General features: G+C 39.8%; 1 protein-coding gene across 6 annotated transcripts; it reads right to left on the bottom strand.

Moving 5' to 3' along the window:
• Positions 1–1,397: 1,397 nt before the first annotated feature.
• Positions 1,398–11,452, bottom strand: raver1 (ribonucleoprotein, PTB-binding 1). Of its 6 annotated transcripts, XR_006369033.1 has the most exons (15): positions 11,069–11,451; positions 10,101–10,167; positions 7,690–8,159; positions 6,663–6,854; positions 6,012–6,132; positions 5,844–5,944; positions 5,261–5,342; positions 4,280–4,482; positions 4,118–4,196; positions 3,868–4,013; positions 3,651–3,722; positions 3,412–3,546; positions 3,192–3,257; positions 2,786–3,099; positions 1,398–1,614 (listed from the first exon to the last, which is right to left on the bottom strand). XR_006369033.1 is itself a non-coding variant. In XM_044099576.1 (14 exons), exons 1-14 carry the CDS (start codon positions 11,396–11,398, stop codon positions 2,953–2,955), a joined length of 2,205 nt encoding a protein of 734 aa, XP_043955511.1. In that variant the 5' UTR covers positions 11,399–11,451; the 3' UTR covers positions 1,398–2,952. The 6 variants fall into 6 exon arrangements, 5 of the variants coding, with proteins under 5 accessions (XP_043955511.1, XP_043955509.1, XP_043955510.1 ...); XM_044099576.1 differs by having other exon boundaries at positions 1,398–3,099; positions 3,868–4,010; positions 5,261–5,339; XM_044099574.1 differs by having other exon boundaries at positions 1,398–3,099; positions 5,261–5,339.
• Positions 11,453–12,989: the final 1,537 nt, after the last annotated feature.

Genomic DNA, 12,989 nt, shown 5'->3' on the forward strand with positions numbered 1-12,989 from the left:
GCATTTGTAAGATGAGTCGGCCTCAGACCAGATCCGGAGCAGAGGCCACCCACAGCATGACGGAGCCCTCCTTCGACTCTCAGAGCTGAAGGAGGGAGGCTGTCCTCTGGAGAGTGGGCAGCTAAATGAAAAACATGCTGGGGTAGTGTGTGTGTGTGTTTATTTTTAGAATTTCTCTCCTTGCAAGGTCCATTTTTCTAACAAATACTACACTGAGAGGACCCACTGCTCTTTATAGGGGCCCAGAAGAAAAAGTGCTATTTTGGGGGTTAGTTATAAGACTAAAGGCTGACTTAAGTTGAGGCATTTACTGGTAATGCATAAATTTATGATAAGGATTGAGGTTAGGTTATAGAAACAAATGAAAAATGAGCAGAAGTCCTCACAAAAGTCATTGTGATGATAGAAAGATGTGTGTGTGTCTGTGTAAACAAACACTAAGCTCTTTTCTGTGCATTTACCATAAATGCTGAAATGATAAATAGAATAAAGCAGAACAAGAATAAGAAATGCTGCAACATGTTGCTGGGCAAAGTTTCATCAAGAAAGATAAAGTGTTAAATAAAAATTTCTGTGAAGATTTATGCAGAGGAACCATCTGCCATGTTATTGGTGCTACCTGTAGAAGTCAGTATATGATGATATGTTAGTGACTGGACCTGGCAATTGGAACATCTGGAAAGGCACCATTAACGTTCAAAGATATTAAACTAGCAAGAGGCGACATATGCTCCATGTTCTCTACAGATTAAAAACTTTAATTAATGGGGTTGACGTAACGGATTCAATCAAAATTTTATCCAGCTGAATCAGGCTGGATTTTAATTCAGATACATTTTACAAGGAGTTTTGTTTCAGATGTCTTAATCAGAATTCCCTGAAGTAAAGATTTCAGGATGAAAATATGTCCAACTGCAAGATAAGAGAAATGACAATGTTGTTATGCAGGAGAGTGTGTTTTGCTGTTCTACGTTGGAACAAAAGCAGCACCGTTTTGTTTTTTGGCTTCTCAAACTGAGTAGGAAGACTCCAGATTTTTATTCTTTTACATATTTTAAGTAACAGTGTTTTGGTTTGGCAAAGCACTTTGAGAGTTCAAGTTTTGAGTGTTAAAATGTAAATTGTATATCTTAATGCTTAATATAGCAGATGTTATTTGGCTCCATTGGAATGGTATGACAAAAATGTAACTAGATTAAACAAAAATGCATTTTAAAATATAGCTATTAGATTAGAAGGACAAAACTTCTCAGTGTAAAGTTTGAAAAAGTCTTTGAACTTGACTGAAAAAGTCATTAAGTAACAGATTTCCTGACTTTTGGACACATCGGGTCAAGTTTGTTTTGATCATCAAATACCAAAGTCTGCCACCTTTAAAATGATCAGTCAAAGTGTAATTGATTTAAATAACATTTACTTGCATATGTCACACTAACATACAGAGGCAATCATGGTGGTACAGATGAGGACACAGCAGTGGAACCAAATAATTTGTAAAATCGGTTGATGAACACAGTAAAAAGCTGCATCTCTTGGTCCATACACAACATGAACAGTCTACTGTGGTGCCACTCTTCAAAACGTCATTTTTCATACGTACCGGGAGCATGACAACTGAAACACAAAGCAGGAAAATTCATTCAAAAATAAAATAAAATAAAAAATTCTTTAAAAAAAAAAAAAAAAAAGCACACCTGACCACAGGTAGGAATGAAGAAATTACGTTCAGGACTCAAAAGAAATCAAGCTTAAACTATTTACACAGCAAACAACACAAATAGAAATGTAGATGGAAGCCAACAGAGTAGGATGATTACTACAGAAAAACGTTAAGGCTCAAGTATAGCTGCATTTATAGCAGAAGTAAGAGGTAATGGGTTTTCACAATCAAACTGTCAACCATAAATTACTTAATAAAAAAAGACAGTTATGCTTTAGACTAATCAGTGATTAGTTTCTATTAGCATGTCCCCCAATAGAATGAAAACAAACACAGGCTGCCCCAATACTTAAGGCTCATCAAGACAAGTTGTCACCTGATGATAGCAGTAAACGTTTCCATCTACAGTTGGCCCAGTCATTAAACTATACCAACACGTAAAGAAATAAAATTAAAAACAAAATCTTGCCCCCACCTAAAGAAAACTAATGTGGAGAGATGAGTAAGAAACTATTGTTTAGAAGTGAGAAGAGGTTACGACGGTGACCTGTGCTCTCCCAGGTGGACAAGCAGTGCTGAAAACAGATTCTGAAAACCAGAAGAACAATGTGAGAAACCTCAGGAAGGAAAAAATAAAAGAGATAAACATCCCCAGACTCACAGCTGTTTCATAATACATCAGACATACACAACTCATCATTGGTGGATGGAAAGCTGCATGTTGAGCAAAGAAAAACCTGCCTGCAACCAGTTTTACAGTAAAATACAAAACCATGTAGTAGAAGGAAAAAATATTGAACTTTTTACATTTTTTAAAGGCAATTTAAAAAAAAAATGCCTCAGATAAAGTTCATTTTTTAATACTTTGCATGTCTCTTTGGAAAGTGTGAACAGTACAACAGCCAAATATTCAAGAAGCAGCGCTGTAAACTGGCCAAAACAATCTGTAGCTACTAGAACATCACACTTCATGCAAGAACAACAAAAAAAAAAAATACACATTTGCTTCTTGTTTTTTTTCCCCCCCCTCAGTGTACAAGTTATACACAAAATAAAAGAATTAAAAAATGGTAAATAAAAACACACTTAAATGGAGCAGAGAAGAACAAAAAAAAACCCACACACCATACAGAGTTCCCACTGTCCAGACAAGCTGCGCTCACCAGCGCCCTCCGGGGGTCACTCTGAGGAGCAAACAGATCCGAGGACGACCCGGGGTGGGGGGGGCTTTGCATCCTTTACAAGGAGATGCCGCTTTGTTCCAAATGCAAAAACGGCTCAACGTACAATACTCAGAATATACGCTTTCGCTTCAGGTAGGAGTCCGCATAATGGCCGCCGAGGCCTTGGGAATGCTGGCCCACGTAGCCTCCCTCTGGGCTCGGCTCCGGAGACGGGATCAGGCGGGAAAAAACGCGCTTCTGGCTACTCATCGGGGTCTAGAAATAACAGAGGAAAATGGTAAATAACAGCTTTTTATAAAACCAACACCTGTAAAGAAAAAAGGGTTTGAGGCAATCTGAACAATTACCTTCATAACATTCCCTAGGCCTGGAGGGTAGGGGGCGCTGTGGGTTCCAGGAGGCATTCCCACAGCCTGTAGACAAAAACAAGCATTTCTCACTTACCCTCACACTGCAATGCTAATCATTAAAACACTGGCATCCTGTTATTAGCCTCCTTCTTCACATCCAGGCACTGACAGGTGATCAATACTTCAAACAGAAACTGTTCGGGTTTTGCTTGGTTACCTTGTTGAGGAGGGTGGCAGGCAGGCTGCCATTGCTGCTGGCTTCTGGTCCTGAGCTGAAGTACGAGGAGAGGGGAGGGCTGCTTGGACAAGCGTAGTGGGAAAACTGCTCACTGTAGTTGGGTTGATGGGAAAACTGAAGAAATTCCAATAAAAACTGATGAGTGTGCTGAATTCACTTTTAATGAATGAAAAAAAAAAAGCCTTAGGATAATGTTGAAACAGCTGAACACACACTACCTGCTGACCAAATCCTGCCAAGGCTCCAACGTCGAGGTTCTCCTGCTGTTCGTACAAGTAGGCCAGGGTATCCTGAGGAGAAGCAGCAGATGGGCATCAGACCAAATTACATCATATAGACCCATAATTGAGTAGCAATGTGCAGAAAGACCCACACGTGTCCAAACGACATCTATTCATGTCAAACTCAACCGACGGGGCAGGAAGATGTGATCACCTGCTGTAGAGGGGGAGGATACTCAGGGCTGTAGGAGTCCTGGTAACGCAGGTTGTAGTTGGGCTGCATGTTGTGATGCGTGTGCTGGTTAGACACGTTGCTTAGTGTTGGCCGCTTCCTGTAGGGGTGAGCCCTGCTGCTTGCTGCTGCAGCGAAAGGAAACATGAGCTGAACACGCCTGGCTGACTGTTTGCCTTGCACATGAACAGAATTAAACAAAAATAAATAAATAAATAATATGGCATCTTACCTGAAGGATAAACATTGGCACTGAGAAAGGCGCTCTGAGGAAGGTTCATCTCTTTAGGAAGATCCCCTAGCATCGATACCTACCAGTGAGGAGAAGAATTTTTGTATAATTCTCATCCAATCAAAATTGAACGAAAATGTATACATCTACTTTGAAACATACTCCTTGTGCTGTGAGACCATCTGCCCCCATCATGCCACTCATCAGGGGTAAGGAAATGCCTGGTAGGGAGGGAGAGGGAGCCTGAGGGAAGCCACACGCTGATGTGGGGGAATCCTGCTCCCTCATTAGGCCTCTGCCAAAAGACCCTGGCTTCAGAGAGGGTACAGCCTCCGTCTGCAGAGCCAAACCCGAGACCACGCCGCCTGCAGCAATCCAAACAGATCGATCCCAATGAAGAGCTATTGGGATACTTGCTGGCAAAAAGTGTTGTAAAACTGCATTTGGTAAAAGATATTTCCTTCTTCAGAAAACCAATTAATTGGAAATAAATCCCATTAATTACTTATACAGAACTGGAGAATAAGGATATTTTTCTTATTTATATATTCTAGATAAGGATATTTTCCAGTTCTGGAAATTTTCCAGTTCAGGCTAGGTAAGGCTCACCTTACTGGTACCACTGGATTGTGTTCCACTGAATGCTCCATTTTCAAAATATCATTTTCTAGCACAAGTCTCTTTAACAAAAATACACCTCAACAACTTTTATCCATCCTGTGCTCCTTGGTCTTAATGATGTTCACCAACAATCTCTAATGAACTGCTGAGTGCAATTGGTTGCCCAGATGTTAACTTTGTCACATCAGCTTAAAGAAGATCCCAAGAAGAAACAAAAAAACCCTCTGCGTCAGTTCTGCCCTTCTTTGTTGCTCCATCACAAGATCACCGTAAAATACATTCAAGAAAAAGGCTTATAGGGTACGAATGCATTTAAGACCCAAGCTACTCAGTATTGTTCTGCTAGGAAATGCTGATTGCTAAAGTATGATTAGAACTGATTAATGAGAATATTTCAGCATTGGCAAACGCTAGGAGTGTGATGCATGATTAAGAGGATACAGATGTTTATAATCAGATGAAAAGCAAAAACATGTCATTAGTCGCTCAAGGAGCTCCGGCTGGAAGTGAAAGATGCCAAACCTTGAGGGAGCTCTCCAAGCAGATGGACTCCCTGCTGGACGGGCAGAGCAGCCAGAGGATTGTCCCCGATGAGTCCTGCCTGCTGGCCAAAGGACAGACCAACATTACCACAGGGTCACCTAACATGGCTGCAGCACTAAGAGGAAAAACTGCAGACGCACAGCAACACACTAAAACCAGCGTATAAGTTCACTCACCAACTTTTCCCTCAAATATCAGCGTTTGACAATCCAGGCGTATAATAGAAAAGCACACCCACAGCATCACTCAGAAAACCCTCACTCTTCCTGAGAGAGCTTACCGACCACGACAAATCTGTCCCTTTTTACCTAAAAACGGCTGGAACCCATCAAGCTTCAGCCTCCACCTCACACACCATCATCACTCACACAAAACACAACAGGCATTTTTTTTTTCTCTCTTTACTGTGCAGCACCTGAGCCCAGAGAAGATGATTTCCCAGAAAGGCTTGCTAATGGCACAGAGGAGCAGAACAGAGAGGAGGGGTGAAGATGAATCAAACAGAAGATGAAGGAGCCGGAGGAGAGATGGCATCAGGGCAGAGGCCAAAAGGTAAGGGTACCTGCTGGGCCTTAGCCTGGTTCTGAAGGAGCAGCTGCAGCAGGGCTGCCGACAGGGCGGGGTTGGGCAGCAGTGGGATGGCAGGGGCCGCTCCGAGGAGACCTGCAAATAAACACCATCAACAAACTGAAAATTAACCGATAAAGAGCTCAGGCGGAGGACTGCTTACCCTGTTTGTGTCCCTGTGACAAAGTGTTGAGCAGCATCTTGAGAGTAGCAGGGTTATTAAGACCGGTGAAGAGCTGCAAGGCTGTAGGGTCAGGGAGGAGACCTTTACCCCTGTTCACGGCCTTGTACGTAGGAACGAGAAGAAATACCATCAGCAAAATAACAAACCGGGGAAGAAAAACTGACTGGTGTGGGCATTTGTCATACATTGTGAGAAATCTCTTATAAGAATTTTGATTTATTGTGATAAATTTCAGTTATTGATGTCAAGTCAAATAAAACTGAAAGTATGATCAGAAATTTTGTTTTTGATATTTTCTCCACAAACCTATCAATAAATCACTAGATATTAGATACACTGACTGTGTTCAGCTATGTGAAATAAATCAACCTGTTTTTTAAGTAAGTAGCATCCTGAAACCCATTTCAAATGAGAATGTTTTTCAAGAATATATGTGATGCTATGAATGCTGTGCCATACAGTCACAATCCTGCAAAACTATTATCAAAAGATAAACGCTTTTTTTTTCTCCCTCCAATAGTCTTTGTTATCACTATAGTACTGCAAGATATTGCAATAAAATTCTAACTCCATATCACTGATTCCTACAACTGACCATGTGGCCACTGTACACAAATTGCCCCTTAGTACCATTGTCTGGGCAGCGATCAGTGCAGCCAGCATGCTTCTTCCAGGAGGGCCAGGGGCACAGAAGGACACCCTGATGTGCGTCCCGCCCAGAAGCCGGCCGTCTCCGAGTCGCTGCGCCTCCTCAGTCATCTCCGCAGTAGCGTACTCCAGCACAGCGAAACGCCGGAAACTCCCATCTTGCCCTTGAGCCAACTAGGGAGAGAAAGTCCAAGGGTAAAACCAACCAGGAGATCTACATATGGACTAATTATTTTGTGCCATAAATTGAACTGAATGGCATCTCAAACACACAACAGACTCGTTAGAACTGGTTCTTCCTCATATCTTGAAAATCAACAAGATGTGACTGATTTATTACATTCACTTTAGTTTTGTTAAAATGTTACATTTAAGTTTTTTGTTTTTGCCTCATTTTGTAGTTATGTTATTTATATTCATTTTCATCTTTAAAATTAAAAAATTTCCACACAACTACATTTTTGTACATCTTATGATGTAATTTTTTTCTTTGAGTAAAACTTTTGGGTACCCTACCAACCTGTGCATATAAATCATACCTTTACACATACACTTCTGTTAAGCTTTGAATTTATATTTCTCCTAAATGTTTCAAGCATTTTGTGATAAATAAAAAAAATTAAAAAAATTAAAAAAAAATCATACTGAAGGACACCAGCTGATCCTTTTGGTCTTTACCAGCAAATTCTGCCCCATCGCTATAGAAACCAAGGAACCACATAAAAACTAGGGTAACAGAGGAAAATGTTAAAGACCATGCATAAAGAAAAACATTAGAACAAATTAAAAGAATCCCTGTGCCCTCAGGGTCAATTTGTCTAAGAATAGCCTTTTTTACTAAGTTTCAAAAACATATCACCTGACCTTAACCTGAATAAAACAAATATAACAACTTCAAAAGCATTTTTTGAAAATCTGTTCATTATTGTTGTTGAGGGAAAATTAGAAAAGAGTTATTGAACTTATTATCTTGACAAGCAGCAGAGTGTTTGTGCGTGCTGAACCTGACCTGGCAGAAAACTGGGGAATGGGTGTCGCCCAAAGCGTTTCGGAGGTCCTGGGCAGTCAGGAGGTTCGGGGGCAGCCGGTCCACACACAGACACTTTGAGTGCAGCTGCGGATATGTGAGCGAGCCCACTTCAGTCCAGTGGACATAGAGCATGCGGGAGCCCAGCTGCTTCCCGAGCAGCTCCGACTTTGCTCGGGCCGCCGAGTCCTTCTTCATGTACTCCACAAAGCCGTAGCCCTTTGAGTGACCAGTAGAAGCGCTGTACACCAGGAAGCAGCGCTCCAGGTTGCCAAAAGGTCGCACCAGCTCCTCGAACTGCTGCTGGGTGAAGACCCGGGGCAGGTTGGCGATGCACAGCAAGGTGTCGGTTGGCTGCAGCTGCACGGAGATCTCCCTGTCCCGCAGCATAATCTGGTGGAACTCCTTGATGGCACACTGGGCCTGTTCGCCATTGAGGAGCGTCACAAATGCTGGGAGAAATAGGTGGGGAGAAAAGAGAAAAAAAACAACAAAAAAAAACAATATAAACTTGGAGTGATGTGAAAACCAAATAAAACTTGTAAAAATCAGAAATAAAGACGAAGCTATTCAAACAGATTCAAGCTGTGCACCCTGCTGTTGACACCGTTTTCTCTTAAGCTTGTCAGATAAAAGACAGTGCTGATGGCAAAATGTCAGACGACACCGTCTCTTCTGCCAGAGCAACCTTACTGCTCTCAGCAAAACTGCCACCCGCCTCAGTGTCGCTGACAGCCACATCAGGACTTGAAAAGTTGTAGTTTTGTTGACTTTTACGTTTTCCAAAGTGACAGATTTCTGATATTGTGAAAATAAAAAATTAACGGCCTTGCAACAGATTGGCAGTTTCAGTACAGTCACTATTTTCACCACTTCTATTCATTTTTCCCAATATTATTGTCAACCTCGTGGAGACATGGCTTTTCGACTGCAAAAAAAAATAAAAAAAAAAGTAAAAAGCAAGCATCTTTCAGGAACTTCCGTTTGATCAAATCTCCCATTTCTGGTTAGGGATGCAGCTCACACAGACACCAATAATGCAGCGTTAGTTGAATTTATGACAAAGAAGTGGGAAAATCGTGACAAAGGGAGTTTATGGCAGCCATAATTATGAATTACTGGCACACACTGGACATTTTAACCAAGGTTTTTATGTTCAAGCCGTTTGATTCTAAAGCCATTTCCCTCTGTGCCTTACTAGATTTGATGCTCATCTTTAATACTGCAGTCAAACTTTTTTTATACAGAGCACAATATAAACCTAAAGACTGTTTTACATATAAAAACTAGACATTTTTTGTAAACAATCTAAACACCGCAGTGTGTAGAGGAAGGCAGTTAATAGTACCTTAAATGTTTTTAAGGATACAGAGGTACTGTTTGAAAGCCTGTCTAGGAACAGATGCTGCAAATTAGCTGTTGCTATTGCACTATGATGCAAACATGGGACTGCTGTTTTATTCAGTTTGTCTATGTGCATCTGTCCCTATCAAAGAAACATAATAATAAATAACACTCCTACATAAAGCTTTTGGAAATAAAGAGACACATTTAGTAATTTGATTCGACACAAAAACGTCCACTAGATTTGTGGTTCCCAAAGAATTTCACCTTTTAACCCACAAAATAAAAATAGCATAGATACAATACCAATATTTTCTTGTCTATCAGTAAAATATTGGTAAATATAATCTTGCTGTTTGAAGAGGATTTTTTATTAAAAATAATAAGGGTTGAATGTTTTACAAATTTAAGTCTATTAACAAAACACAGAAAAGTGTAAAAAAACACAAAAAAGTGTCTAGCTTAAGTCAACAGAAGCCAGAAGTGTTATTGTTGGTAAGACATATTTCCTGAGAGGAGTTTGTGTGCATCATGTGAAGGTAGAATTTTTAGTAGTTCATTTAGAAATAGAGTCTTAGGTTTATGTATTCAGCCCAGGTAAATCATCTATAAAGGTAAATTTGCACCCATAACTTTGATGCTTATAATTTCAGAATCTGAATGCTTTATTAATCCAAGAGGGACATTACTGTGTTACGAATGCTCAGTCCAAATGTGCATCTGAAAAATTAAATATGACAATAGATGCAAGAGAAACAAAGATGCGCCTAAAACATTAAAACGTGAAGGCAACATAGCTAAAACATTAGGAAGAACAGTTTGGAGCAAATTAAATTATTTTAACCTATGAACATTTGTAAGTTTTCTGTAAGTTGCTTCAAAGTAAATTTACCATCAAACACTTCAAAATATTGCAATTTTGAAGTGTTTGATGGCTGTAGCAGCTATAATCAGCTGCACTACAGCAAACAGGTAAACATGAATGGATTATACTAGCTTTTGATATTACTTTGAGGGGTTTATTCACCAAAATAATAAGTTAAACCAACCTGTGCCCTTGTATTTGTCAACAAAGCAGTACTTTAAATCATAGTTTCCCAACAGCTCGTGGACCTCCTGTGAATACACATTTACAGAAAATTTAAAAAAAATCCATTAGAAAAAAGGTGTCTTCAATAACAAAACTTTACAAAAATGAAACCTCAGTGCTTTTTTCTGTCAGAAGGATGCAGGCTGTGATACATGGGTTAAAGTGCTGAAATTGAAATTTTGAGCCTGACAATTAACTCTTTCACGCCCACAGTTAAACTAGTGCACCTGTGGAGAGAAAGGGGAGTGGAGGGGCAACTGCCTCATTGTTGAGGCAGAAATTCTGCATTGCTTTTGCTCATTCACAAACGAATACTGACACACTCTAGCATTTTCCGACTCGTTTTGTCTCTACGCCTTCCACCTTTTGTTACAGGACCCTCACATCTCGAACTCCCTGTGCTCCCCCCCACTGCCTGTGGACAATGGTACTGCCCGCAGGCCTGCAGCTCCCCACGAGTCAGGCACGTTCCAAACTAAAAATAGATTTTAAAAAGTACAAAACATCAATGAGAGACCCAAGACTGCTACGTGAAACAAGTAACTCGCGTCCTGATTAAACACCTGTTGCAACTTGTCTTGTTAATTTAACCTGGGAAACCCCAAATATCAAAAGTTGCTAAGTTGGTGAAACAGGCCACAAATGACCACTATTGCCCAAACAGCTATCTTATCACCGGCATTTGAGATAAATTGCAGTCTTTTCAGACATGTCACGGTGTATATGACCCAATTACACCTTCAGAATAAATTTGATACTTTTTGGTCATAAGTAAACAGTCGCAGACTAAGCCTATACATCACGTCAGCAAAAGTTAGAAGGCAGGGTTAAAAGGTTAGCAGGCTAACATTCGTAGCATGATAGGCATATTGGAGCTAGGTTAACGTTTAGCCAAACTAACTAAAGCATGCAAAATTTCACATTTACCTGATTAGTAACATCCGGTGGTAAATTTTTTATAATTATTTTCCTACGGTTGTAAAACTCCCGACGTGTTCTCTCCAAACGGCTCTCAATATCTTCAGGGCTCAGTGGTATCAAATCCTCATCGACCCTTCGTTGACATTCTGGGCTAGATGTGGCGTCTTCTTCCACCGAAGCGAATTCGGGGTAACGGTGACGGTCACCGGCCATAAAGTTTTCTTTTTCCGTAGCGAGGTCGTGATTTGCGCTAAATGGTCGAGAGACAAATGTGGGCCCACTGTCTGCGCCTTCATCAGTGCCTGAGGTGGTACTAGGAGACACAGCAGCCGCCATAGCCGGAGTTCGGTGGAGGTTTAATCGGGCTTGAAACTCGGTCAGATTTTGAGCAATTTAAACAATACACACATGGACTCAACGCCGCTTCTCATTGGACGAGCGGGGAACGCATTCTCCATGACTACGACGCAACGTGCCGTGGGGGCGGGGCGACGATTCCAACTAGCATATCCACCTGTTATGTATGGAAGTCCGCTGTACTGTAACAGTTTCGTAGCAGTTGAAAACAAAAACAAACCGTTGAAAAAAAAGAACAAATCTGACATAGTGTTTATAATTACAAATCTGTCAATGTATCCACAGATAGGGTTTGTTTAGAAACCGAAGGGTGAACCTTAATACAATAGAATATTGTTGGAAAGTTAAATTATTTCTGTTCAAAAATGTTTTATTGTGGTATCTTAACAATTAGTTAAGATACAGATGTGATATTTAAATACTATAATCACTACATGGAGATATAAGTCAAGTGTTGTTTCTGATTATTTTAATGCCTTATAGCTCATAAAAACCAAAAATGAGCATTTTCAGAAAAGTAGAATGTTTGAAGCATCCTAAATAATTGTAGCAAAAAATGTCAGACATAGAAGTTAGCTATATACTATGTATAGTATGTCTACTATAAAGTATAAAGTATGTCCTCTCAACTTTGTAGAGGCTCCTTTTTAATAAATTGCTGTATTAGTGTAGGGTGGCATAGAGGTGATCAGGTTTAACTGGTTGGACTGGATAAGTGTCAGTTGCCTTCCTAGGCAAAACAATTTTTTTTATCAGATGTCCAGGGGGCTTTGGTCTTTTTCACAAATTATGATGAATGTTTTTGATAGCGTATCCTACTTTTCCAAGCATTTATGTCTTTTCTTGTCCCCGTATGTCTAGTAAGTCATTGTAAAAATCCTACCAGGAGACATCACTTTTCAATTAACTAAATAAAGACTAATAACTAATTCCTTTTAATATTTTTTTTTAATTTATTTATTTTAAATGCATATTAAAATAGTAATCTCTCCAGTCTTTAACTACGTACTTTATCTTGTTTCTTTGTGAATTTGTTTGTTGATTAAATTTGATTCTATACCAGTTTTTTTTTTTCAAAAGCTTAAAGAAAACCATAAAAAAATTTTTGTGGCTCATGGCAGGTAGATAAACCAACAGACACAGCAGCAGAACCAGGTTAACACTACAGAGAAAAGTTTTTACTTTTTTTATTGTTTGAGACTGCAATCGGTTGCATTGAAAATAAATACCGCAATAATGTGGTGAAAAAGAGGAATGAGAGATATCCTGTTTTTAACATAGAATATTATGTTTTCTTAAGGTTGTGTGCACTTCCCAACAGTAGAAAAGTGTGTTTTCCCTCACAATTATCCAAATACTTATTGTAGTGGGATATCAATCCCTGAAAAGAAATTTGAAACTTCTTTCTTTTCATTTTAGAACAATAGGACTAAATACTTCACACAGAGAAATGGCACTAAGGAAAAATCATGTGCCTGCAGGGGGCATTGCAGTTCAGAAAAGATGTATTAAGGCACTAAAATCATGCACTAAAGTCTTAATTTGAAGGAACGGATGTTTTTACCACAGT

Source organism: Gambusia affinis, linkage group LG19, assembly GCF_019740435.1.
Source record: "Gambusia affinis linkage group LG19, SWU_Gaff_1.0, whole genome shotgun sequence".
NCBI lineage: Eukaryota > Metazoa > Chordata > Actinopteri > Cyprinodontiformes > Poeciliidae > Gambusia > Gambusia affinis.

Coding starts and splice junctions, on each gene's coding strand:
- raver1 (XM_044099572.1), bottom strand. CDS start 11,398: ATGGCGGCTGCTGTGTCTCCTAGTACCACCTCAGGCACTGATGAAGGC. Junction 4,483..5,260: donor GCTTGGAGAGCTCCCTCAAG/GTTTGGCATCTT, acceptor GGATTGCTGCAG/GCGGCGTGGTCTCGGGTTTG. Junction 3,258..3,411: donor CTGCCACCCTCCTCAACAAG/GTAACCAAGCAA, acceptor TTTTGTCTACAG/GCTGTGGGAATGCCTCCTGG.